At 48.8% G+C, this 27,428-nt stretch overlaps 3 protein-coding genes across 3 annotated transcripts; 2 read left to right on the top strand and 1 right to left on the bottom strand.

Annotated features, from left to right (window-relative positions):
* The first annotated feature begins 5,784 nt into the window (after positions 1-5,784).
* THAP7 (THAP domain containing 7) lies at positions 5,785-9,965 on the top strand. Its single transcript, XM_056864816.1, has 4 exons — positions 5,785-5,881; positions 6,868-7,020; positions 8,127-8,243; positions 9,410-9,965. Exons 1-4 carry the CDS (start codon positions 5,802-5,804, stop codon positions 9,963-9,965), a joined length of 906 nt encoding a protein of 301 aa, XP_056720794.1. The 5' UTR covers positions 5,785-5,801.
* A 9,316-nt stretch (positions 9,966-19,281) lies between these two features.
* On the top strand, positions 19,282-23,120 carry LOC130490796 (E3 ubiquitin-protein ligase TRIM39-like). Its single transcript, XM_056864603.1, has 3 exons — positions 19,282-19,574; positions 20,043-20,153; positions 22,600-23,120. The coding sequence occupies exons 1-3, from the start codon at positions 19,298-19,300 to the stop codon at positions 23,118-23,120; spliced, it is 909 nt and encodes a 302-aa protein (XP_056720581.1). The 5' UTR covers positions 19,282-19,297.
* Positions 23,121-26,148: 3,028 nt separating this feature from the next.
* LOC130490986 (olfactory receptor 2F1-like) lies at positions 26,149-27,078 on the bottom strand. The gene has a single exon (XM_056864810.1). The coding sequence runs from the start codon at positions 27,076-27,078 to the stop codon at positions 26,149-26,151; it is 930 nt and encodes a 309-aa protein (XP_056720788.1).
* Between the last annotated feature and the right edge of the window lie 350 nt (positions 27,079-27,428).

Genomic DNA, 27,428 nt, shown 5'->3' with positions numbered 1-27,428 from the left:
ATTGGCTGAGGGCCACGAGCATGTGACCTCAAGAGTGGCCATTGGCTGCAACTAATTTATATTAGAGCCAGGATGGTGTAGTGATTAAAGTGTCAGACTAGGATATTGGAAACCCAGGTTCAAATCCCCACTCTGACATGGGAACGTACTGGGTGACCTTGGGCCAGTCACACACCCTCAGCCTCGACCCTGGCAAGTATTTGGATGAGAGATCTCCAAGGAATGCCAGGGTCGTGACGTGGAGGCAAGCAATGGCAAACCACCTCTGAACGTCTCTTGCCTTGAAAACCCTATGGGTAGGGTTGCCAACCTCCAGGTATTAGCTGGAGATCTCCAGCTAATATCTCCAGCTGATAGAGATCAGTTCACCTGGAGAAAATTGCCACTTTGGCCATTGGACTCTATGGCACTGCAGTCCCTCACCAAATCCCACCCTCATCAGGCTCCGCCCCAACAATCTCCAGGTATTTCCCAACCCAGAGCTGGCAACCCTACCTATGGGGTCGCCATAAGTCAGCTGTGACTTTTTTTAAATAATTTTTTTAATTATTTTCTTCATTTAATATACAACATAACATCAACATCTAATTACTAAAAAATTAATAAAGTGGTAAAAAACAACGAAAATAATAGTTTAAACTTAAAACTTAAAAGGACTTCCCCCTCACGCTTTTCCATCTAAAAATAAATTGCATATACTTTTGCTAACAAAATTAATCCACAAATTGTTTAATTAAAATATACTTGTCTTATCTTGTTAAAATCTGTAATTTCAGTACCTTAATATAGCCATCATACAAAGTATAAAAAAGGGATTAAACCAAAGAATATCCTTTAAACGGTCCCATTAAAAATTGATTTTCACAGTAAATTCTCCACGCCTCCCATTCCCCCAAAAACAATTCAGCTGTGACTTGATGGCAAAAAAAAAAAAAAACCAAAGAGGACAAGGGGGAGCTGCTTCATGGAGGTAGGTAAAACACTCATATGACAAGCAGCCTAGACTTCCGGTCTTAAACGGAAAGCCTCTCCGATGATTCATTGCAGGGAACCGGAAGTAGCGTCGCTCTAAGCGTCAGGTCTCTATGGTCACCCTCTTATGTTTGTGTGTGTGTGTTAAGTGCCGTCAAGTCGCTTCCGACTCATGGCGACCCTATGAATGAAAGTCCTCCAAAATGTCCTTTCTTTGACAGCCTTGCTCAGATCTTGCAAACTGAAGGCTGTGGCTTCCTTTATTGAGTCCATCCATCTCTTATGTTAAACGAGTTAAAAAGGGAAGTTAAAAGAGTGGACCGTTGGGTTGTAGATCAGAGGTTGGGAGAGCACGTCATGTTAGCCTGTCTTTAATCCCAAAAACACCGGAGATGATGCCGTTAAGTATGATACCAGAACATATTTCGACACAAAGATCTTTTTTTTATATATGCCACCACTGCTGCAAGATTGGTCTATGCAGCTAAATGGAAAATGTCTGAGATACCAGACAAGAATGACTGGATAAATAAAATGTTTGAACTAGCAGAAATGGCTAAACTTACTGCTTTGTGTGTGTGTGTGTTAAGTGCCGTCAAGTCGCTTCCGACTCATGGCGACCCTATGAATGAAAGTCCTCCAAAATATCCAATCTTTGACAGCCTTGCTCAGATCTTGCAACTTGAGGGCCATGGCTTCCTTTATTGAGTCAATCCATCTCCTGTTGGGTCTTCCTCTTTTCCTGCTGCCCTCAACTTTTCCTAGCATGACTGTCTTTTCCAGTGACTCTTGTCGTCTCATGGCGTGACCAAAAGACGACAGCCTCAGTTTAGTCATTTTAGCTTCTAGGGTCAGTTCAGGCTTGATTTGATCTATAACCCACTGATTTGTTTTTTTGGCAGTCCATGGTATCCGTAACCCTCTCCTCCAACACATTTCAAAGGAATCTGTTTTCTTCCTACTGCTTTAGTAAATCAAAAAGACAATGAAGAATATGTGAGAGAACGGGAGGCATGGATAACATATTTTGAAAACGAATTAAATATGGGAATTGTTAAAGGCGATGATTTAATCTAATTCAGCTGATCAATGTTGAAAGAATGAAGTATTCAATAATTAAAGTATATAGGATGATTATATGTAGTTTATAGAAATGATATAATGAATTGGAAAACAAATACAGAGGGGATTATATAGTTATTAATTTGATAAGAGGAGGGGAGAGGGGAAGGAGGGGATTATATAGTTATTAATTTGATAGAGGAGGTGAGAGGAAGGAGGGGATTATATAGTTATTAATTTGATAAGAGGAGGGGAAGTCAGAAAAGTCAATACTGATTAGGCTGATTAGTTTGGAATGGTTTTATTTTATGTAACTTTGAAGATGACAATGTTGAAATTGAATGTGACTTAATAAGAAAAAAAAATTAAAAAAAGAGCCTCTCTTTAAAAAAAAAAAACAGTGATTTGAGGTTGTGTCAATCAACGTCCAACCATCGCAATAAAACCGTCATCATCACACGCGTGGGAAGGGGCCGGAGATCGGTCCGGGCTGCCGGTCTCGCGAGAGCAGGGAAACATCGCGCGTGCGCCGGGGGGCCCGCCCGCACTTCTCGCGAGAGGAGCAGGCGAGATTTCCTTTTTCCCCTCACCCCAGGCAGTCCCGGAAGCCGCGTCGGCGGGGCTCGCTGAGCGATGGGAGCGGGGAGGTGAGCGGGGGGTCCCCGGGAGCCGCTTCCCCGTCCGGCGCGGAGCCCCCTCGGCCGCGGAGCCGGCCCCTCCGCCTTCCCCTCGCGGGGCCGGGAGGGAGCCGCCGCGGTCGTCGCTCCGCCCCCCCCCTCGCGCGCTGAGCAGCGCCCTCCCCACCCCCGGGGTCTTTTTGCAACCCAGTCCCGAACCTTTGGAAGCTAGGCCCTTGAACTGGCGGTGCCGGGGATTGAACCTGGGATCTTCTGCATGCCAAGCAGAGGCTCTACCACTGAGCCACGGCCTCTCCCCTAAAAGAACACACATGAACACATGCAGCTGCCTTATGCTGAGTCAGCCCCTGGGTCCATCGAAGTCAGTATTGTCTACTCAGACTGGCACCGGCTCTCCAGGGTCTCAGCCTAGAGGTCTTTCACATCACCTCCTTGCCTAGTCCCTTTAACCGGAGATGCCGGGGATTAACCTGGGACCTTCCGCATGCCAAGCAGACCCTTGGTCCATCAGAGTCAGTATTGTCTTCTCTGACTGGTAGTTGGCTCTCCAGGGTCTCAGGCAGGGGTCTTTCACACCACCTACTTGCTTGGTCCCTTTAACTGGAGTTGCCAGGGATTGAACCTGGGACCTTCTGCAGGCCAAGCAGACCCTTAATCCATCAAAGTCGGTATTGTCTACTGTGACGGGCAGCTGCTCTCCAGGGTCCCAGGCAGAGGTCTTTCACATCACCTCCTTGCCTAGTCCCTTTAACTGGAGATGCCGGGGATTGAACCTGGGACCTTCTGCATGCCAAGCAGACCCTTAATCCATCAAAGTCAGTATTGTCTTCTCTGACTGGTAGTTGGCTCTCCAGGGTCTCAGGCAGGGGTCTTTCACATCACCCACTTGCTTGTTCCCTTTAGCTGGAGATGCTGGCAGTTGAACTTGGTGCTCTCCAGGGTCTCAGGCAGAGGTCTTTCCCATCACCTACTTGCCTAGTCCCTTTAACTGGAGATGCTGGGGATTGAACCTGGGACCTTCTGCAGGCCGAGCAGATGCTCTAACACTGAGCCACAGCCCCTCCCCAAGTCAGCATTGGCTACTCAGACTGGCAGTGGCTCTCCAGGGTCTCAGGCAGAGGTCTTTCACATCACCTACTTGCTTGGTGCCTTTTAACTGGAGATGCCGGGGATTGCACCTGGGACCTTCTGCATGCCAAGCAGAGGCTCTGCCACTGAGCCACAGCCCCTCTCTGGTCCGGTCAGGTCCTGCCAGACAGTCGCATCCTCTTGCACTCCTGGGCAAGGGAAACTTCCCACAATCTGATTCCTACTGGGGTTGATCCTGTGGGTTTATGCGTGTGTGACAAGTTTGTCACATTTATCTGAAGATGGGCCTGCTCTGGCTGGCAGTGGTTCTCCAGGGTCTCGGGTAGAGAGGTCTTTCCCACCACCAGCTACTTGGGAGGCTTTGAGATGCTCAAGGTTAGACCTAGGAGCTTGTACATGCCTATTGTAAGTATTTGGTGTATTAAAATAATAATAATCCTGCCTTTTCTCCCAAGGAGCTCAGTGCAGCAGATGGGGGCTGCTGCTTTTCTGTTCTACCCTCATAATAGTCCTGTTAGGAGCGGTGGACTCTAATCTGGAGAACCCGGTTTGATTTTCCACTCCTCCATGTCAGCGGCGGACTCTGGTGACCTGGGTTGGTTCCCCCACTCCTCCGCATGAAGCCAGCTGGGTGACCTTGGGCTAGTCACAGTTCTCTCAGACCCACCTACCTCACAGGGTGTCTGTTGTGGGGAAGGGAATGTGATTATAAGCCGGTTTGATTCTTTCTTAAGTGGTGGAGTATGTTGGCATATACAAACCAACTCTTTTTCTGTGAGGTAGGTGAGGCTGAGAGATAGTGACTGTCTTCAGGTAATCCAGTGGACTTCTGAAAAAGTTGAGAGTTGAACCTGGAGCCAGTATTGTGTAGTGGTTAGAGTGCCGAACTCGGATCTGAGAGACCCAGGGTCACATCTACACTCTTCCATGAAGCTCTCTAGGTGACCTTGGGCCAGTCACACATTCTCAGTCTAACTAATCTCATAAGGTTATTGTTCTTAGGATAAAATGGAGGCAAGGAGAACAATGTCAGCTGCTTTGGGGAGGAAAGTGGTGTATAAATGAAGTAAATAAATAAAGTTCATGTGGAGGAGCGCGGAACTGAACCCGGTTCGGCAGATTAGAGTCCGCCATTCTTAACCGCTATGTCACGCTGGCTCTCGGATCTGTTCCATAAAACTCACTGGGTGACTTTGGGCCAGTGGTGAAGCCTAAGCTACACACAAAACTGTGTGGGGCAGAGAGGGGGTAAATAGGCAATTGAAAATATGCTTCTGGGAGTCTTGGGGTAGAACTCCACAGTAGCTCGTACTGTTGCAGAATCTATGCTAATTGTGCAACATGTTGGGGCTGTCTTAGCGCAAAGAACCCACAACCCTTGGCCTTTCCCCATACCTGACTTGTGTTTTTTTTTCTTCAGGTAAAGTGGTAACTGCTTCTGTAACTTAACCTGAATCCTTGGGACAGTGTGTGCTGTCAAGTCATAACTAACTTAACATAGTACACTTCAGCATATAATCATAAATTGTCTTCTGCATGATGGCCCTCGTAAGAAAACAATATTACCCTTGATTGATAAAATGAAATCTAGACAAGAAACTGCTGTATGTCGGTTTTTAATGAATTACTCTATTCCTGAAGTCACATTAACGGTGGCGGGATTTTTGATGGAAGTTGTCAAGACTAGGATCAAAGTTTAAATCATATTTATATGGGAAATTTATGGATTGAGGATTCTTGTGTACTGTCTATGCTATATTTCTGAGAATATGGCAATAAAGGTCAATTGATTGGTCATAACTATGGCAACCCTGTAGGGTTTTCAAGGCAAGAGGTGGTTTGCTATGGCCTGCCTCCGCGTGGGCTGAGAGAGTTCTGAGAGGACTGTGACTGGCCCAAGGTTACCCACCAGGTTTCGTGTGGAGGAGCAGGGAATCGAACCCGGTTCTCCAGATTAGAGTCCGCCCCTCTTAACCTCTACACCTCGCAGGCTGTTCCTTGGGATTGACCGCATGATAAATGCCCTGCTTTTTCTTGCAGATGCCCCGTCACTGCTCCGCCACTGGCTGCTGCACCCGTGACACTCCCGAGACCCGCAACCGTGGCATTTCCTTCCATCGGTGAGTGTCAGCATCATCCTCCACTTTCCCAGTCAGAATTCTGATTAGTCGAACTTGTTGGATGGGACTAGACGGTAGAGAGCTCCGCATCTCAAATTATCCACATTATTCCACACCTCTGTCCTAATTTTGATGTGATCTGATTGTCAAACTTAGACCCGCCAGCGTGGTGTAGTGGTTAAGAGCAGTGGTTTGGAGCAGTGGACTCTGACCTGGAGAACCGGGTTTGATTCCCCACTCCTCTACATGAGCGGCGGAGGCTAATCTGGTGAACTGGATTTGTTTCTCTCTTCAGCACAACCCCCAGCATGGTGTAGTAGTTAAGAGCGGCTCACTCTAATCTGGAGAACCGGGATGGTTTCCCCACTCTTCCGATGGGGAGGCCAGCGATGATGGAAAATCAAGGCTGTCCTCAACCGTAGGCCTGGTGGAACAATGACGTTTTGCAGACCCTGCGGAAAGCTTTAAGGAGTCTCAAAGCGGCTTATAATCTCCTTCCCCTCCCCACAACAGACACCTTGTGAGGTAGGTGGGGCTGAGAGAGTTCAGAGAGAACTGTGACTGGCCCAAGGTCACCCAGCTGGCTTCATGTGGAGGAGTGGGGAAACCAACCCGGTTCACCAGATTAGAATCCGCCACTCATGTGGAAGAGTGGGGAAGCCAGCCCAGTTTGCCAGGTTACAATCCGCTGCTCATGTGGAGGAGTGGGGAATCAAACCCAGTTCTCCAGATTAGATTCCGCCACTCTTAACCTCTATGTAATGCTGGCTTGCTCTCAGTACCATGAGGGAATGATATGGGGGATGGGTTGGACAGATTGAAATTGTCACTAGTCTGCTTGTGGGAAGACTTTCCAGGCAAACGTTCTTGTGGGAAGAGTTTCTAGGCAAACGTGCTTGAGGCCGAGGGCATCCATCGTCTTGCCCGTTGTGTCGTACCTTTACCAGAATAATTGTGATTCCCATCAGGTGTGTTCTCTCTCACAGACTGCCGAAGGACAACCCCCGGCGGGCCACATGGCTGGAGAACTGTCGCCGGAAGGACATGAGCGGCCAAGGTCTTTGGGACCCTGCCTCCAAGTATGTTTACTTTTGCTCCAAGCACTTTGAGAAGACTTGCTTTGAACTGGTGGGCACCAGGTAGGTAATTGGTGTCTGACAGGGCCTGGTTCAAAAAATATATATATCGTGGTTGTCTATGGCAGGGATGGGGAACGTCAGGCCATATAAGGCCCGCAAAATAATTTGGTCTGGCCCTTCGTGGGTCCTGGCAGATCTCTAGCTCACAAGGATCTACGACTGGCGATCCGCCCCCTCCCGTGGCCAGGAATAGCCTCTATTCAAGGCGGATGTGAGTTTGTTTTGCCGAGAAAAGGAACCTTCTTTCCCCCTTGCAGAAGAGTCGTTAGCTATAGAGCTGCTAGGACCGCCCAAGAAACTATGTTAACCCTTTTCCACCTGGGCTGTGGAGAAACGTATTTCCTCTGTATTACAAGAGGGCTGGGGGCGGAAGCGGCAAAAATGGAGGGGTTAAAAGGGGCAGGGCCAGAATGTGTGGCCCGCGAATGATGTTATAAATATCCAAATGGCCCTTGGCAGAAAAAAGGTTCCCCACCCCTAGTCTACAGTCACAACTTGGCATTGGTGAACTGGAAAATCAGGCCCAGCTGCAGACTTTATCTTTTTAAAGAGCTTTCACTGAGAGCCTTAAAAATGTATGTGTGTATGTATTTGTTTGTTTGAATTTATAACCCACCCTCCCCGGCCAAAACCAGGCTTAGGGCAGGCAACAACATTAAAATCACAAATATATATATATATTAACAATAAAACATCTAAAACCATAAAATTCAGTCTCCTGAATTGTTCAAACAGATGACGTACCAATTAATGCTGTGCCCGCTGCAGCATAATAAGTGCCTGAGTCAAGTAGGCAGGTTGCCCCCCTGTAATGTAAGTTGTAAAAGAAAGAAAAGGGGAGGGAGCGTAGGGAGGCCAGCATTAATACCACCTGCAGCTGCCCTCAATTGTAGGCCTGGTGGAATAGCTCTGTCTTACAGGCCCTGCGGAACTCTTTCAGGTCCCGCGGTGCCCTGGTGTTACTAGGCAGAGCATTCCACCAGGCCGGAGCCAGGGCCGAAAAGGGTCCCGGAGCTCACACAAAACCTCGCCCCCCTGTACTTCGGTCCACGTTTCAGAAAGTGCTGGCTCGTAACAGCCTCTGTATGTCGATGCTTCCTTCCTAGTGGCTACCATCGGCTCAAGGAAGGCGCTGTCCCCACTATATTCGAGCTCCATGCCAAGCCGCGACGGAAATCGAAGCTGGGCAGCTCCAAGCTGGCAAGGCGTCGGCAGAAGCAGAGGTGAGCTGTTGCCGTTCTCTGTCTTCCATGGCCCCGTTTCCTCCCTTTGTAGTTTCTCGGCCACACGTGTCGGCAGGCTTGGGATAGAGGACTGGCCGCCGGGGACAATCATAGGTGAACCTGACAGCGCCTGAGGCTAGGCGCAGAGGGGAAAAAGAGGAGGAGGGAGGGAAATCGCTGACATAGTACATATCGCTTAATACCCAGAAATTGAATTGTAGTGCAGGAGGGGTGGCAGTGGGGTAAATTACATTCCAGACCCATTCCGTAGGTGCAAGAAAAGTGGCAGTAAATCATCTCATTTCATCCTCACACCAGCCTTGCAAGGCTGTGAGAATTTATTTGGCCAGCCTGGTGTAGTGGTTAAGAGTAGTGGTTAAGAATGGTGGACTCTATTCTGGAGAACCGAGTTTGACTCCCCACTCCTCCACATGAGCGGCAGACTCTAATCTGGTGAACCCGGTTGGTTTCCCCACATGAAGCCTGCTGGGTGACCTTAAGTTCTCTGAACTCTCTCAGCCACACCTACCTCACAAAGTGTCTGTTGTGGGAAGAGGAAGGGAAGGAGATTGTAAGCCGGTTTGATTCTTCCTTAAGTGGTAGAAAAATTCGGCATATAAAAACCAACTCTTCTTCTTCTTCAAGACCACCCAAAGTTTCCTGTGTCCATGCCCGGTTCTGTTTCCACTGCTCCGTGCTGGCAGACTGCCATCTTGGGGGAAGCCATCTGGCCTTTGGCATCAGCCTAGTTTTTCTTGGTTCTCTTCTTGGTCCGCACGCATCGCTGCTTTTCTGCGTGGAGCAAATCGCCCCCTCTGCCTTCCCGCCTGACCCTGGTTGTATTCTCCGAGAGCCAGCATGGTGTTGTGGTTTAGAGCGGTGGTTTGGAGTGGTGGACTCTGATCTGGAGAACCGAGTTTGATTCCCCGCTCCTCCGCATGAGCGGCGGAGGCTAATCTGGTGAACTGGATTTGTTTCCCTGCTCCTAGACACGAAGCCAGCTGGGTGACCTTGGGCCAGTCACAACTCTCTCAGCCCCACCTACTTCACAGGGTGTCTGTTGCGGGTTGGGGAGAGTGATTGTAAGCTGGTTTGAATTTCCTTTTAAGTGGTGGAGAAAGTCGGAATACGAAAACCAACTCTTCTCCTTCTTCCCTTCCTTGCAGCTGCGGCCCTTGCCCTGAGGAGGACCCGACCCCGTTGCCCATGGACATCTCGTGCTTCCCCACGCAAGAGCTCCCGAGCCCTGTGGCGGCACCCACCAGCAGGGAACCCCGAAGCCAGCCCGTCCTTCCCGGGCCGGAGCCGGAAAGCCTGGCCCCCCTCTCAGACATTTCCCCAGACCAGTCGCCAGCCGCCACGGGCCAAGAGGAAGCCTCTCCCTCTCCGGCGCTCCCCGAACCCGTGGGGCACCCCGCCCACCCCGACTCCCTCTCCCTCTACATGCTGCGCCTCCCTCCCCCGGCCGGGGCCTACATCCAGAACGAGCACAGCTACCAGGTGGGCAGCGCCCTGCTGTGGAAGCGGCGCGCAGAGGCGGCCCTCGACGCGCTGGGCAAAGCCCAGAGGCAGCTGCAGGCCTGCCGGCGCCGAGAGCAGCGGCTCCGCCTGCGCATCTGCGAGTTGCAGCGCGACCAGCAGCCACAAGGGGCCGACGCCCACCGGCGGCTGAAGGAACACCTGCAGGTCTTCGAGCTGCAGCTACTCGACGACATAGAGTGACTCTGGATGGGGGGGCTAGCCCCCCTTCCCCCCCTCCCCCATTGGGAGCCGTCTCAGCCGCTGGCTACACGACGGTTTCCCTCGGCCAAACGGCGTGCTGGGCGGCTTTGAGGCCCTCCAAGCCCGCCCGCTGCTTGGCACCCGCCCTCCTCTTCCCCCGTCACCATTTCTGTTTCTTTGGTGTCTGTAAATAAAGATTGTTTTGTATGACTGGCTGCTCTCGGCCCAGGAGGAAAGACCGTTTCGGTTGCTGATGAATCCAGGTTAGCTGTGATGGGCAGACTGTGGGCAAGAAAGCCACGGTGCTTCGAGCCTATCTACGTGCATGGTATGGAAAGGGGACAGGGAGAAGCTTTTCTCCCTCTGTCATAATTCCAGAACGTGGGGTCAACTGCTGGAGCTAGAGGGTGAGAGATTCAAAACAGATGAAGTATCTCTTTACACAACACATAGTTCAGTTGTGGAACTCCCTGCCCCAGGATGTGATGATGGCTGCCAACTTGGAAGGCTTTAAGAGGGGAGTGGACATTTTCATGGATGAGATGGCTATTCATGGCTACTAGTAAAAATAGATATTAGTCTTGATGCATTCCTATTCTCTCCAGGATCAGAAGAGCATGCCTATTATCTTGGGTGCTGTGGAACACAGGCAGGATGATGATGCTGCAGTCTTGTTTGTGGGCTTCCTAGAGGCATGTGGTTGGCCACCGTGTGAATAGACTGCTGGACTTGGTGGACCTTGGTCTGATCCAGCATGGCCTTATGTTCTATGTGTTACATTTGCCGTGTGTGAGCAGCTCCAGCATCCTCAGCCTGGTGAGACTTCTGAAGGGTCTTCCATCAAGGGGGATGGAAATCACAGGTGTCCGGTGCCAAAGAAGCAGCTGGCTGCCTTGCTGTATCTGTTCCCTTTCTCTTTTTAGCAGATCATTTTTGTCCTTCCTTTTCCCTCCTAATTTTGCAAGGAAACTGGTTGCCAAAGCAAGCAAGGGGGAGAGAGAAGCAGCCAGCAGGTCCTTTTCCCTGGGCCTGTAGTTCCTGTCCTCTGCCTCTTAATTCCAGCTGCTCAACCTTATCTGTAAGGGCCTGAAAAGAACCTTCCTTTTGCGACAGAGGCTCTATGAAGCCACTTCCTTCTCGGAGATCCTCTTCCCCATACGAAGACGCATCCATAGAACGCCGGTGAACACTGGCTCCTCGATCTGCGTCATCCAGACGGGCTGGGCAAGAGCAGAGGTGCCTGAGAGGTGGCAGTGCCCTCTGGCAAGCAGTCTCAGTAAATCAGGTCAGGCGGTTTTAAGCGACAAAGCTGTAAGCCGTGCTTAAATGGAATTGGTGGTGAAGCAAAATGTACTCCATGGAGGGAGTCAGGCCTGGGCGTTCCTAGGGAAGAGCGAGGAGGCAAAATTCAGCTGGGTGACATGTTGTGGGGAGGGGAAGGGAAGGTGATTGTAATCCGATCTGATCCTTAAGTGGTAAAGTCAGCACATAAAAACCAACTCCTCTTTGGGTCTCCATTGTGCAGATAGGTGGAGTACAAATAATAAATGAAAATATTTAAATTACATAAGTGAAGATACACACAGCGCACCTTCTATATGTTTGTGATACATAAGAACTTTAACATAATAAGAATCCCCCTCAGACCAATGGTCCACCTAAGCCAGCACCAACCAAATACCTGTTAACAAGCAGGGCACAGATGCCAAAACTTTCCTATTCTTTCAACCCCCTGCCCCCAGAAACTGGCATTCCAAGGTACACTGCCTCTGAACATGGAGGTTGCATTTCATCATTGATGTGCCTAATCTCTACTTAGGACTGCCAACAAGCCTGGAGAAAAATGTCCTGTCCCTTTAACAGAGGCTTAATGTGTGGAAGTTTGCAGCTGAAGCTTTTCAGGGCATGGAGGTACATAGCATCACCAGGTACATAACTTCCATCAAGCCTCTATTAAAGAGACTGGACATATTTCCCCTCCCTCCAGGCAGTTAACCAGCCTATTCATGATGGAAATTCAGGTTGCCAGCTGGTGTGTGTGTGTGGGAGGGGCTGTGGCTCAGTGTTAGAGCATCTGCTCGGCATGCAGAAGGTCCCAGGTTCAATCCCCGGCATCTCCAGTTAAAGGGACTAGGAAAGTAGGTGGTGTGAAAAACCTCCACCTGAGACCCAGGAAAGCTGCTGCCAGTCTGACTAGACAATACTGACTTTGATGGACCAAGGGTCTGATTCAGTAGAAGGCAGCTTCATGTGTTCATGTGAGGAGCGACAGGATTCCAGTGCCTTTCAGAACTACCTGGTGTGCGGATAATTTAGTGTGCGGATAACTTTTCCTGGCACAGAGGAGAAACAATGGGAAAGCAGCTACATTTCTGCCTGCTGGGCAGCTCTTCAAGGACCAGAAACTCCGTCCACCCCAGATGACTGGCAGCCTTAATAGCAAATAATGGAATCGAAAAACCAACGAAAGAGCCTAAACATAATGACAAGAAATACCCACGAGAGGGCAACATAACATAGGAAATGGGAAAGGGAGGCTTGGCTTACGTTGATAGTGTTTTGGGCAATCCAGAAGTGTAAGGCGAGGCCTGTGCCTTTGTTCAGTCAATCCGTGAAGCGGGATTGTGTGTACTAGTACTGATGGTGGCGAGGTGGGGTACGGTAAATACTGACAAGGCGAGCCAGAAACGGACGAGAACGGGGAAAGCAGAACTCTTTTCAGAAGGCACAGAAGTTGCTTCTCTAGCAATAGATTTCCTGAGTTTTAATTGTTCTTTTAGACCAGGACGTTTAGGGGTATGCAAAGTAATGGAATGATGGCAAGAAAAGGCATTTGAAATGGCAGCAGCTATATTAATTACGAACACTTTGCTAATATGAGGGGTTCAATTTATGGGGACAGGCTGCCAACACAAGTGAAAAAAGATTGGCATCCACTGTATTAGAGAATCCAGATAAGGCTGCGATGGGGTTCTTGCTACGAAACAGCCTGGCTTCCTCCCATAGCCTCCTGACTCCTCTGTTCCCTTGGCCACAGCATAGCAGCAAAAAAAAAAGAGAAAAAACAATGGGTTCCTACTTGAGCTACAAACAACCGGGCAGCAATCCTCACTGGTGACCCCCTCTGCATAGCCTACCTCACAGGGTTATTGTTAGTTCAAACGAAAGAGAGGAGAATTATGTTGTAAGCTGTTTTGGGGTCTCACTGAGGGTAAAGGGCAGGATATATCTATATCGGGGGGGGGGGACTTTCCTGAAAGTAAAGGTATTTGAATAAATTGGGGCTTCTGAGAAGCCCTGCTTAGGTCCCAGAAGACCTAAGCCTTTAAGGTCCCATGGGACCACTTGTTTTCACTATCCAAAGGCAGTTGATCCAAAGGACAGATTAGGGGAATAAAACCAATGCCCCAGTAATGGGGCCTGGGGTACAGCTAATAATCATGATAATGTTATTTGTATCCTGCCATCCCTTGGTGAGCTGGCCTCGGGGCAGTCAACTTCATGTAAAATACACATAATTACAAAATTATAATACATTAGAATTTAAACAGTCTAAAATTAGAACTAAATATCAATCCCACTCCAATGGCTCCTAATTACTCCACATTAAAAAAGGTAAAGGTCCCCTGTGCAAGCACCGGGTCATTCCTGACCCATGGGGTGACATCACATCATGACGTTTCCTAGGCAGACTTTGTTTGCGGGGTGGTTTGCCAGTGCCTTCCCCAGTCATCTTCCCTTTACCCCCAGCAAGCCGGGTACTCATTTGACCGACCTCGGAAAGATGGAAGGCTGAGTCAACCTTGAGCCGGCTACTCCACATTAGGGGGGATGTTATTTGCAGGTGTCTGTGCACCCATGCCTCTTATCATGCCTTACAATCCTTGAGAGGATGGAAGCAGAAAAGACATTAAAACGAGGCGATGTCACACAAGGAAGGGGAAAGAGGGGAAGGAAGGAAACGTCAGGGAAGGAATTTAAGGAAAGGGCTAGGGGGAAGGGAAGGAGGGAGGCCGGCTCTTCATGTATTCCCGTCACTGCCTTTAAAGGGTATATGACCCAGGTCCCTTTACTGTTAACAATTCTTGGATGGATGGGATTTAACCTATGTGACCACCCAATGCGCTTGCTATGTGCAGTGCTTTGAACACCCAAACCATGCTGGGGGTGCAAAGTAGACAAGGCTGGAGAGAGGGTGTGTGTGTTTTTTGAAGCTTTTTTTTTTCTTTTTTGTTCCACTCTCAGGGGCCAGGAGACCCAGGTTTGAATCTCCGCTCGGCTACGGAAGCCTGCTGGGTGACCTTGGCCAGTCACACACTCTCCGCCTAACCTACCTCACAGGGTTGTTGTGTGGGTAACAAGGCAAAGGGAGGAACTTTGTAAGGCCCTTTGGGTCTCCACTGGGGAGAAAAGCAGAGGGGAGGAGAAGAAGAAGGGTTGGTTTTTATATGCCGACTTTCTCTACCACTTAGGGGAGACTCAAACCGGCTTACAACCCCCTTCCCTTCCCCTCCCTACAACAGACACCCTGTGAGGTAGGTGGGGCTGAGAGAGCTCTAAGAGAGCTGTGACTAGCCCAAGATCACCCAGCGGGCTTCATGTGGAGGAGTGGGAAACCAACCCAGTAACCAAATTATAGTCCACTGCTCCAAACTACTGCTCTTAACCACTACACCATGCGATCGATCCATTCCACCGTTTCCCTTGAGACTTTCATTGATTTAATGGCATCTTTTCTGGTGTTTCAGTGGAGCCCAGTCAAGCCGATTAGGCGTTCCGAGCTGTTAGTCCGTCCAAAGGGAGTGCCATTATTTGCAAAGGTCATTTTTTTTTTCTCTTTCACTTTTCAAGTGCATACCATTTTGAAGAACCGGTAGGAAACGGTTTGCTTGCGGTGTGTAACATTCACCCCCCCCCAAAAAAAAACAACAACCCCGAGTTTTCTGTGGATGTTAAGATCAGGACCTGAACCCTTTTCAACACCCCTTCCTTTTCACATCAAAAGCTTACATCCTGTTTTGTGTTCTTTCGGTTGGTCCTAACAAAAAGACCTCTTCTGGGTTTTTTGTTTGTTTGTTTGTTTTAATTTTCTTTGGACAGACACAACTCTTTGCAACCTCTACCAACATCCTGTACGGTGAGGAATTGGCAGAGCTGCCCCCCTCCACTAATCTGTCAACTGCTTTCACTTCTGTGCGATAAAGATATTCTGCTTTCAGTCTCTCGCTTGGCAAGGAAGGCGGGGGGGGGGGGGAAGAGAAAGCGATTCCCTCCTCCCTCCCTTTTCCAGTTCATGGGAATTTCACTTTCACTCTCTGAGCGCAGCCGAGGGAGAAGGACAGCACTAAGGGAGCGGTGAGTGTCCCCCAAATCCCAGACTTTCCCCAGGCTTCTTCCAAACTTGGGCTGGAGAGCATTTTAAAAGAGGGGGGCCCTGGTTCAGTGGCGGAACATCTGCTTGGCGTGCAGAAGATTCCCCAAGTTCAATGCCCAGCATGTCCAGTTTGTGGGGATCTAGGAGCCCCGTGGCGCAGAGTGGTCAGCTGCAGTGCTGCAGTCCAGGCTCTGCTCACGACCTGAGTTCGATCCCAACGGAAGTCAGTTTCAGGTAGCCGGCTCAAGGTCGACTCAGCCTTCCATCCTTCCGAGGTCGGTCAAATGAGTACCCAGCTTGCTGGGGGTAAAGGGAAGATGACTGGGGAAGGCACTGGCAAACCATCCTGTAAAACAAAGTCTGCCTAGGAAACATCGTGATGTGACATCACCCCATGGGTCAGGAATGACCCGGTGCTTGCACAGGGGACCTTTACCTTTATAAGGATCAGGAGCCCCATGGCGCAGAGTGGTCAGCTGCAATACTGCAGTCCAAACTCTGCTCACGACCTGAGTTCGATCCTGACGGAAGTCGGTTCCAGGTAGCCGGCTCAAGGTTGACTCAGGCTCCCATCCTTCCGACGTCAGTAAAATGAGTACCCAGCTCACTGGGGGTAATACTGGGTTTAAATTGCGGGAGGAATAATGTGCTGCTGTTGAAATTCGCAATAATGGGTTTAAATTGCGGACAGAAAGGTACCAGCTGGATATTAGGGAAAAAATTTTTTTACAGTAAGGGTTGTTCGATAGTGGAATCAGCTACCTAGGGAAGTGGGGAGCTCCTGCTCACCGGTGGTCCTCAAGCAGAGGCTGGACAAACACTTGTCAGGGATGCTTTAGGCTGATCCTGCATTAAGCTTTGAGACTCCTTAAAGGTAGAGAAAAGCTGGGTATAAAAACCAAGTCTTCTTCTTCCTCCTCTAAAGATATTTTTAGTGTAGTCACAGTTCTCTCCAAACTCTCTCAGACGTATTTACCAAGGTGTCTGTTGCAAGGAGGGGAGGAGAAGGCGATTGTAAGCCGCTTTGAGACCCCTTCAAGGTAGAGAAAAGCGGGATATAAAAACACTCTTCTACCTTTAAAGTTATTTTTAGTGTAGTCACAGTTCTCTCTGAACTCTCTCAGCCCCACCTACCTCTCAAGGTGTCTGTTGCGAGGAGGGGAAGGCGACTGTAAGCTGCTTTGAGACTCCTTAAAGGTAGAGGAAAGCAGGGTATAAAAACCAATGCTGCTTTTTTATGAACTCAGCCATGCTTGGTGGATGTGGGTGGATTCTCACATCCTGTGGGTGGATTTCTCACATCTTCTCTGTTCACATATACAATGGGCGGTGGGACATCTCTTTAGGGCGTGAAAAGGAGTGCATGGGGGAGGGGGGCGAAAGCTTCCTTCCTCCCACACTCACTAGGAGACTCCCTTGTTTGACGCTCTTGTCTGCCAAGAAGAAGAAGAAGAGTTGATTTTTATATGCCGACTTTCTCTACCACTTAAGGCAGAATCGAACTGGCTTACAATCACCTTCCCTTCTCCTCCCCACAACAGACTCCCTGTGAGGTAGGTGGGGCTGAGAGAGCTGTGACTAGCCCAAGGTCACCCAGCTAGCTTCATGTGTAGGAGTGGGGAAACAAATCCAGTTCACCAGATTAGCCGCCGCCGCTCATATGGAGGAGTGGGGAATCAAACCCGGTTCTCCAGATCAGAGTCCACCGCTCCAAACCCTCACTCTTAAACACTACACCTTGCTGGCTCTCTCTCACAAAGGGGTTTTTTATAACCTGGTTTTCTCTGCTTTTAAGGAGTCTCAAAGCAATTTACAGTCAACTTCCCTTCCTCTCCCCACAACAGACACCTTGGGAGGTAAGTGGGGCTGAGAGAGTTCGGAGAAAACTGCGACTGGCCTAAGGGCACCCAGCAGGCTGCATGGGGAGGAGTGGGGAAACCAACCCGGTTCACCAGATTAGAGTCCGCTGCTCATGTAAAGGAGAGGAAAATCAAGCCCGGTTCTCTAGAACAGGGCTTCTTAAACTTTTTCCACTCGCGACCCACTTGCGCCCAAGAAATTTGTATGCAACCCCGGGTTGCATTTTATATTTTATAGGTATATAAAATAGGTATACAAATCAAACATTTACTGATACTAAATCATAAAGAAATGTATACTGTTGCCAAATTTAACATCCAGTTACGCGACCCCATAAGGGGTCATGACCCACAGTTTAAGAAGCTTTGGTCTAGATTAGAGTCCTCCGTCCGCTCTTAACCACTACACCATGCTGGCTCTCTAGCAGTAGTTTATGCCCAAGCAGTATCCCCCTTTGACTCTCAGACTATGGTAAAACCCTTCCAGCTTTGTACACACCAACCCCCTGCTCCACTTTAGCACTTCACAGAAACTCTCCTGTTTATCTTATTGACATCCCAGCATTCTCACTGAGATTCATGACAAATTACACAATTTTAAAACAACACAACCAGACGGCATAAGGCATCCAATGCACGAAGCAATTGGATGAGGATTACAAACTGGGGGGGGGGGATGAAAACGAAAACTGCATAAGACATAAGAAACAGGAAACACTGGGGGAAATGGTATCACAAAAATAGAAAACAATGCGGTAAGAACCGTACATTCACTGAACAATGGAATAGACCAGGGGTCCCCAATTTGACACCCATGGGTGCCATGGTGCCTGCCAACATCTTTCTTGGGGCTAGGGTTGCCAACCTCCAGCTACTAGCTGGAGATCTCCCGCTATTACCACTGATCTCCAGCCGATAGAGATCAGTTCCCCTGGAGAAAAGGGCCGCTTTGGCCATTGGACTCTATGGCATCGAAGTCCCTCCCCTCCCCAAACCCTGCCCTCCTCAGGCCCTGCCCCAAAAACCTCCCGCTGGTGGCAAAGAGGGAACCTGGCAACCCTAATTGGGGCCCGCCAAGTGCTTTGAGAAAGTGGGTGGGGCTAGATGGGGCTTCTGATCGGCTGTGCAGATCCTTTGCTAAAGAAATACTCGGGAGAATCTGACAAAACCAAATTGGACCACCTGTTAGAAGGCAATAATCCCTAGATCTCGAAATATGTTGCTAGATACTGCATGGTAATAAGTAGGGCTTGGAAATCACAGCAACAATTTTTAACTTATCTATTTTATTAACTGTCATATTTTATTCTAATAGCGTTACCTGGTTTGTCCTTAAATCTGCCTTGTTTTTGTTGATAGGGCTTATGGTATGCATTGCTGTATTTTTATAAGATAAAGGTCCCCTGTGCAAGCACTGGGTCTTTCCTGACCCATGGGGTAACGTCAGATCCCGATGTTTCCTAGGCAGACTTTGTTTTACAAGGTGTTTTGCCAGTGCCTTCCTCAGTCATCTTCCCTTTACCCCCAGCAAGCTGGGTACTCATTTCACCGACCTCGGAAGGATGGAAGGCTGAGTCGACCTTGAGCCAGCTACCTGAAACCGACTTCCATCGGGATCGAACTCAGGTCGTGAGCAGAGCTTTGGACTGCAATACTGCAGCTTACCACTCTGCGCCACGGGGCTCCTTAGTGTATTTTTATAATGCTGGTCAAATGACCGTAATAAATGAAATGAATGGTCAGCTGTGCAGATTAAAAGGCATCCTGTTAAACAGAGCTTCTGCCTGAAATGCTGAAGAGGTATTATTAGAGTTTTATATACATTTTTAAAAGCAAAAAAAAAAAAAGGCTTGAGGGGCTTCCTGCCATTCATGCAGAGGGGGGATGTGGAAGCAGCCCTAGCCCTGCAAATTAACCATCATTACAATTGACCCTGTGAGTTTGGGGTACTCATTCTTTTGTTCTTGCCCCCAAGGACGACTCCAACAATGAGGTAGCAGGCATTCCTCTAAAAACATTTCCCAGTATCACTGAATCCAGTTTTTTGGAGCACTCATTGGTGCCTTTCTCCATTCCAGAAGCATCTGCCAGGGCCCAAGATGGCAGACAGCATTTGCTGCAAACTGGTGGACTACTTGGAAGAACTGATGGAGGAGGAATTCAAGAAATTTAAGATGCACCTTGAAGAATATCCGCTCGATGAAGGCTACAAGCCCATACGGCGCTGTAAGACCGAGCAGGCTGATGCCATCGAGATTGCCCGGCTCATGGTCAGAGCGTATGAGGAGGCCATGGCCTTGCAGATGACAGTCAAAATCTTGGACAGGATAAACAAGAAGGATCTGTCAGCGAAAATCAAACAGGAGATGCCAGCACGTAAGTAGAAGGAGCCCGGTCGCTAGGGTTGCCAGGTGGGTGCCCGCCAATCCACCAGGCTGTTCTGAAGTGGGTATCGCATGCCCAGGTGCGCGCGGCACGATTACGTCACTTCTGGGTTTACCCCAGGAAGCTCCGCATCACCATGGCCACTGTAGCACTCAAACTTCCAAAGCGCCAGCGTTTATATTTTTATATTATTTGTATATTGTTAGGGTTGCCAGGTCCCTCTTCACCACTGGCAGGAGGTTTTTGGGGTGGAGCCTGAGGAAGGCGGGTTTGGGGAGGGGAGGGACTTCAATGCCATAATGTCCGATTGCCAAAGCAGCCATTTTCTCGAGGGGAACTGATCTTTATCGGCTGGAGATCAGTTGTAACAGCAGGAGATCTCCAGTTAGTACCTGGAGGTTGGCAACCCTATGTATTATATTTATTGCATTAACAAGCACAGCCATTTGTTTCTGACAGGTTTCTTCCAGCCTGCAAAACCAGTGCCTTTGACCAAGGAAGAAAAACAAAAACAGAAAGAGAAGATAGAGTCAGATATGTACAACCGGTTCTTTGGAACTTCAAAGAAAGGTCTGTTTCCAGGGGGAAATTCAGATGCTTCTAGGTGGAGGTCTGCTGGCCACTGTGGGAAGGCTACAGGCAGCTTGTCCTTCCAAATGCACCGCTGTTAGCCATCCATTATGAGAATCAGATAGCCCGATCTCATCAGATCTTGGAAGCTAAGCAAGGTTGGTATTTGGATGGGAGACCATCAAGGAAGGCTCTGCAGAAGAAGGCAGTGGCAAGCTATCTCTACTTCTCACTTGCCTTGAAAGCCCCTTGCTGAGGTCACCCGAAGTCAGCTACGACTTGCATGCACTTTACACACACAATCCGAATCTCATGGTGGAGCTGAGAAAAAGACAGGTTGCTGGACATCTTGCTGAAGCATTTAGCAACAGTAAAAAAAAAAAAAAAAATCAAGCAGTAAAACCACAAAGCAGAACCAGTGAAAGCCAGAAGCAGAGCCAGCCAGACATACAGGAACATTACGAAGAAGAGTTGGTTTTTATATGACGACTTTCTCTACCACTTAAGGAAGAATCAAACTGACTTACAGTCACCTTCCCTTCCCCTCCACACAACAGACACCCTGTGAGGTAGGTGGGGCTGAGAGAGCCCTACGAAAGCTGGGACTAGCCCAAGGTCACCCAGCTGGCTTCATGTGTAGGAGTAGGGAATCAAACCCGGTTCTCTAGATTAGAGTCCACCAGTCCAAACCACCACTCTGAACCACTACACCACACTGGCTCTCAAGTAAAGTTGAATTTAGCAACAGTAAAAAAAAAATCAAGCAGTAAAACCACAAAGCAGAACCAGTGAAAGCCAGAAGCAGAGTCAGCCAGACATACAAGAACATTAAGGCCTGGGAAAAGAAGATTGATGGTGTTTGGCACCTAAAACAGCAGTGGGGGTCTCAGGTGTATAATGGTGGGAAGAGTGCTGCCACCATAGAAAAGCCCCCGTTCCATACAAGCACAATGCCTCCAAGCAAGCAACAAAGAAAAACAAATGTTTTCCCTCCAAAATGGCCAGCATTTAAAATGCTTCAGTATGTGAGGAAGAACATTTTTTTAAAGGTGCATAAAGTTGCAACCAACTCATGGCGACCCCAGGACTATGGGGTTTTTAAGGCAAGAGATGAGCAGAGGTGGGGCTTGCCATTACCTTCCTCTGCAAGGCAACCCCATTCTTCCTCAGTGGCCTCCTATCCAAGTACTAAACATGGCTAACCCTGTGTAAGCTTCCAACTTCTGACGAGATTGCGCTACTCAGGGCTATTCACACTGCTAAAAGGTGCATATATACATTTATGCAAATATACATTCCTCCTCCACCTTACAAGAAGATTTTTTTAAACATCTGCTTCATGGAGCGGGGAGTGCGTGTGAGGGCTAGTGATGGCACTGACGCTAGCCAAGTAATGCTCATTATGTCCACTCTACAAACGACAACGGAGGTGTCCATTTTCCCCAGGTCCCTTTTGAAACCATGCCAATCCTCCATACAACAAGCTTTTTTTAAGGCTTCCTCCAGAAAGAGAGAAAGGCCTTTTCTGAATGGCTGTTTCCCTCGCAGTCACCCCGCCAACGACTTCGGGTCTTCATTTTGATTATGCATGCCGTTTCCTACTGTCAAGAGGTCAAAATGTGTTCTAGGTATGACCTGACCCTGTTCAGAAGAGGCTCTGAATGTAAAGGTAAAGGTAGTCCCCTGTGTAAGCACCAGGTAAAGGTAGTCCCCTGTGCAAGCACCAGGTCATTACTGACCCATGGGGTGACATCACATCCCAATGTTTACTAGGTAGACTATGGCCTTTTATGCACGGTTGTTTCCCTCGCGGTCACCCATCTGACAACTCTGGGTCTTTGTTTTGTTTATGCATGCCATTTCTGACCACCAGAGATCGCCTCACTCTTTCCCTGCGTTCCCCCGCGTTTTGCCCGCGTTTTCAAATTCGAGATAAAACAGGTCCATTTTGAAACCATGCCAGTCCTCCATAGAGCAAAACAGGCCTCTGAAAATGCAGGCAAAACACGGGGAAACGCAGGGGAAGAGCGAGGCGATCTCTGACAGTCGGAAACGGCATGCATAATCGACACAAAGACCCAAAGTCGTCGGAGGGGTGATGGCGAGGGAAACAGCCGTGCTTAAAAAGACAAAGTGTTTTGAAGATAGCCTTGAAGATGGTATTTGAAGATATGTTTTGAAGATAACATTGGCATTATCAAACACCTCCACCACTCTTAAAATAGTACATTTGTCTCCTGGTCTGAGTTGAAAATGTGTGAACAATAGTTTCTTCAGCTAATGACCATGGAAACCTGAGACCCTGGAGAGCCGCTTCCAGTCTGAGTAGACAATACTGACTTTGATGGACCAACGGTATATAGTATATAAGGCAGTATAAGGCAGTATAAGGCAGCTTCATGTGTTCATGTGTGTTCAAACACTGTCTTTTCCCCCGTCTCTTCAGTGGAGGTAACGCTGGATCCCAAAACAGCCTTCCCCACGCTTATCCTTTCCGAAGACCGGAAGAGTGTCCATCTGGGAGAAAGGGCCCAGCCTCTGCCTGATAACCCTGAGCGATTCAATTTTTCACCGTGCGTTCTGGGAGCGGAAGGCATCACCTCCGGGACTCTGGAATGGGTGGTGAACGTGGGCAAGGCCAAGAGCTGGTCCATCGGCGCTGTCCGGGAATCAATTGACAGAAAATGGTACCTCTACATAACAGCTGAACAGGGGTTTTGGGTACTACGGCTGACGGAAGGAGAGTACAGGGTCTCGACGACCCCTTTCACCAACCTTTTCCTGTGGAAGTCACCCCAGAAAATCAGAGTGTGCCTGAACTATGACCGTGGCATCCTCTCCTTTTACGACGGTGACTCCATGGAGCACCTCTTTAGCTTCAACCATCCGTTTTCCGAGAGGATTTTCCCCTTTTTTGAGGTCTGGGATACAGAGATCCCCTTGCAGATCTGCTCCAGTGATTCCTAGGGACGACATACTCAAGATAATTTATCTTCCCCTTTCCCTTAGCTAGGTGAGCCCCATGGTGCAGAGTGGTCAGCTGCAGTACTGCAGTCAAAAGCTCTGCTCACAACCTGAGTTCAATCCCGACGGAAGTCAGTTCTGGGTAGCCGGCTCATGGTTGACTCAGCCTTCCATCCTTCCGAGGTCGGTAAAATGAGTACCCAGCTTGCTGGGGGTAAAGTGTAGATGACTGCGGAAGGCGATGGCAAACCACCCCATCAATGTAGTCTGCCTAGTAAACGTCAGGATGTGATGTCACCCTATGGGTCAGTAATGACCTGGTGCTTGCCTTTTCCCCCCCTTAGCTATCCCGTCATATGTTAACTTAGGGTGGCTTTTGTTTTTTTGTGCCGTCAAGGCACAGCTGACTTAGGGTGGCCCCGTAGGGTTTTCAAGGCAAGAGACATTTGGAGGTGGTTTGCCATTGCCTGCCTCTGCGCCACCACCCTGGTATTCCTTAGAGGTCTCCCATCCAAATTCTAACCAAGGCCGACCCTGCTTAGCTTCTGAGAACTGACAAGATCAGGCTAGCCTGGGGCTATCTAGGTCAGGGCTAGGGTGGCTTAAGAACGGTAAATTCCCCTCCATGCCCTTTAATAAATGTTTATGAGTGAGCTGAAGGTTTTAAGGGCCTCCGTGATAATTCCTACCCACGCACTTCCAGTATTTATATATTTAGGCAGTTGTATGGGATCTTGCCCTGGAGAATAGGGTTGCCGACCTCCAGGTACTATAGAGATTAAAGAACCTATGCTGAAAATAGTGGCAACTGTATAGAGAGGCAGCATGTGGCTCAAAATATAATAATAAAGTACAATAATATTAAAAACAAAAGTGTCTTGGTATAAGAATTATATTCATTCCAAACCAACCAAAAACGTAATAGCCTCGCAGGGCTTAAGACCAAGCCGTAAGAGGCTCAAGAATAGTTCATTGGCCAACCGGCTCCAACAAATACAATGCCTTTACAAATACAATGCCTCCAGGTACTAGCTGGAGATCTTCTGCTATTACAACCAATCTCCAGCCGATAGAGATCAGTTCACCTGGAGAAAATAGCCACTTCAGCAATTGGACTCCATGGCACTGAAGTCCCTCCCTTCCCCAAATCCCACCCTCCTCAGGCTCCGCCCAAAAAACCTCCCACGAAGAGGGAGGCGAAGAGGGACCTGGCAACCCTACTGGAGAACTATGACATTAGCACTCTGGAGAACAGGGCACTATGGGTATAAAGTCAGCAAGTAATAGGTTACCCTGAATTAATTAATATGAAATTCATCTGAAATACAAAGCATAGAGTACCTACAGGCCTCCCAATCTCATGATCCCACTTAGAGCTGTTGTGTAGACTCAGAGTTTGTCTTCTTTTGATATAGACATTCTGGGCCAACAAGACATGGACATTCTGGGCCAACAAGACAGTGGGGAGAAGTAGTACATCATTTCATTAGTGTGCCCGCTGTGGAGGTTCTCTGTCTGCATACATTCAGTCTTCTGCAGTTCCCGATTGGTGTTCTTTTGGTTTAGGGCTGTTCTTTCGGTTTAGTGCAGAAACCGGACTTGCACAATACTCATTGGCCAGTCCTTACGCCATTCCTAAATCCACTTCCCCATACATTTCAAAGATTGGCTTTTGTGTTTTGTTTTTAAAGCTGGATTCATTTCTATGCTGCCTCACAATTGTACAGTTCTCGAGGTGGCATGCAAAAAATTTACAGATTCACAATCAATAAAGCCAAAGGAGCTAACAACAGCCTGTATGAAAACAATGGGTTACGGGGACCATATCACTCCAGTCTTGGCTCATCTGCTCTGGATCCTAATTTGCTTCCAGGCACAATTCAAGGTGCTGGTACTGACCTTTAAAGCCCTATACAGCTTGGGGCCAGCTTACCTGAAGGACCGCCATAAACCCAGCCAACCACTACAATCATCTTCAGAGGCCCTGCTTCAGGTGCCCCCGCCTTCTGAGGTTAAGTGGGTGGCAAGGCAACCCAGCTGAGGGCCTTCTCTATCGTGGCACCAAAACTCTGGAACTGTCTCCCCTGGGAGACTTGTCTGCCCCCTCCTATTGCCATCTTCTGCCCGTGGGTGAAGACTTCCTTTTGTTTCGTTGGGCATTCCCTCAGTGATTCCCGCTTCCTGACCAACGTTTTAATTAATCGATTTTATGTCTGTATCTATTCTAGCTCTGTTTTGAATTGTTTTAGAGGCTGGGGTTAGTTTTATTGGTTTTAAAATGTGATTTTGCTATATATGTTTTAATTTCTTGGCCACTTTGGTGGCCCTTGTCAGGGAGAGAGTAGGGCAGAAAGGTGGGATATAAATAATGGTATTAAAAAAAAAACCTGGGGTAAAAGAGTATAAATAAACAGACTCACATTTGTGTGTGTTAAGTGCCATCAAGTAGCTTCCGACTCATGGCAACCCTCTGAATCAGTGTCCTCCAAAACATCCTATCTTTAACAGCCTTGCTCAGATCTTGCATATTGAGGGCTGTGGCTTTCTTTATTGAGTCAACCCATCTCTTGTTGGGTCTTCCTCTTTTCCTGCTGCCCTCAACTTTTCCTAGCATGATCATCTTTTCCAGTGACTCTTGTCTTCTCATAATGTGACCAAAGTAGGATAGCCTCAGTTTAGTCATTTTAGCGTCTAGGGTCACATTTAGCAACAGTAAAAAAAAGCCATAGTACCACAAAGCAGAACCAGTGAAAACCAGAACCACAGCTAGGAAGACTTTTTTTTTTTTTTTTTTGCTGTCAAGTCAGCTAGACATACAGGCATATAAGGCTTGGGAAGAGAAGATTGATTGTGTTTTGAGGCCACTGACATCAGCAGGCTTAGAAGGGTAACCCTCTGTTTAGGATGACACCAACCGACTCTCCCAAAATCAGTATGTCCCCTTTGCCACCCAGTCACAGTGATACGAAAGCACAGGTGGATCATTGCCTTTCACTGCCTTCCATTGCCTCTCACTGCCTTCCATTGCCTTTCATTGCCGCTTCCTTCTGACTTTTGACAAGGCTCCTTTGACTTCCTTGTTCCGTAGGCTGTAAATGATGGGGTTGAGCATGGGCGTCACCACTGCGTAGAAGAAAGCAAGCATCTTGTCCTGGTTAGGCGCAGAGTTGTCTTTGGGACTCAGGTAAGCGAAGATGGCTGTGCCGTAGCAGAGGGTGACCACGGTCAGGTGAGAGGTGCACGTGGAGAAGGCTCGGTGCCGGCCTTCCGATGAGCGGATGCGCAAGATGGCGCTGATGATGTACACGTAGGAAAGCACGACTAGAATGCAGGGGATCAACAGCACAAGGACGCCAGCCACCATCAGTGAAATGTCATTGACAAAAGTGTCCGAGCATGACAGCTTGACCACAGCCAGGACTTCGCATGCAAAGTGATTGATGGTGTAGAGGTTGCAGAAGTGAAGGCACATGGTGAACGCCGTCTGCACCCCCGCGTTGAGGAAGCCGACGGACCAGGAAGCCACCGCCAGCTGGGCGCACACTCTCGGGCTCATGACGACCTTGTAATGCAAGGGGTGGCAAACGGCGACGTACCTGTCATAGGCCATGGCCGCCAACAGGATGAACTCTGTGCTGCCCAGGAACAGAGAGATGTAGAGCTGAGCCATGCATCGGTCAAAGGAGATGGTCTTGTGGATAGTCAGGAAGTGGGCCAGCAACTGGGGCACCACGCTCGTGGTGTAGCAGATGTCCAGGAAGGAGAGGTTGCTCAGGAAGAAGTACATGGGGCCGTTGAGCCGGGGGTCGATGCGGATGACTGTAATGATGAGCACGTTGCCTGTCAGGGTGATGAGGTACATGGAGAAGACCACGGCAAAGAGCCACAGGTTGGTCCCTCGCACTCGGGAGAATCCCAGAAACACAAACTCTCGGACACTTGTCTGATTGGAGGGTCTCATCACAGAGCTTAACGAAAGAGAAGAAGAGAAGACTTGGTTTTTTACATGCCAACTTTCTCCACCACTTAAGGAAGACTCAAACCAGCTTACAATCACCTTCCCCTCCCCACAACAGACACTCTGTGAGGTAGGTGGGGCTGAGAAAGTGTGACTAGCCCAAGGTCAGCCAGCTGGCTTCATGTGGAGGAGTGGGGAACCCACCCGGTTCACCAGATTACCCTCCGCCGCTCATGTGGAGGAGTGGGGAATCAAACCCAGTTCTCCAGATCAGAGTCCACTGCTCCAAACCACCGCTCTTAATCACTACACCATGCTGGCTCTCAAAGGAAGCAGAATGGAAGTGTAAGGCG

Source organism: Euleptes europaea, chromosome 18 (genome assembly GCF_029931775.1).
Source record: "Euleptes europaea isolate rEulEur1 chromosome 18, rEulEur1.hap1, whole genome shotgun sequence".
NCBI classification, from domain to species: Eukaryota; Metazoa; Chordata; class Lepidosauria; order Squamata; family Sphaerodactylidae; genus Euleptes; species Euleptes europaea.
This window is presented reverse-complemented; position numbering and strand designations above follow the sequence as displayed.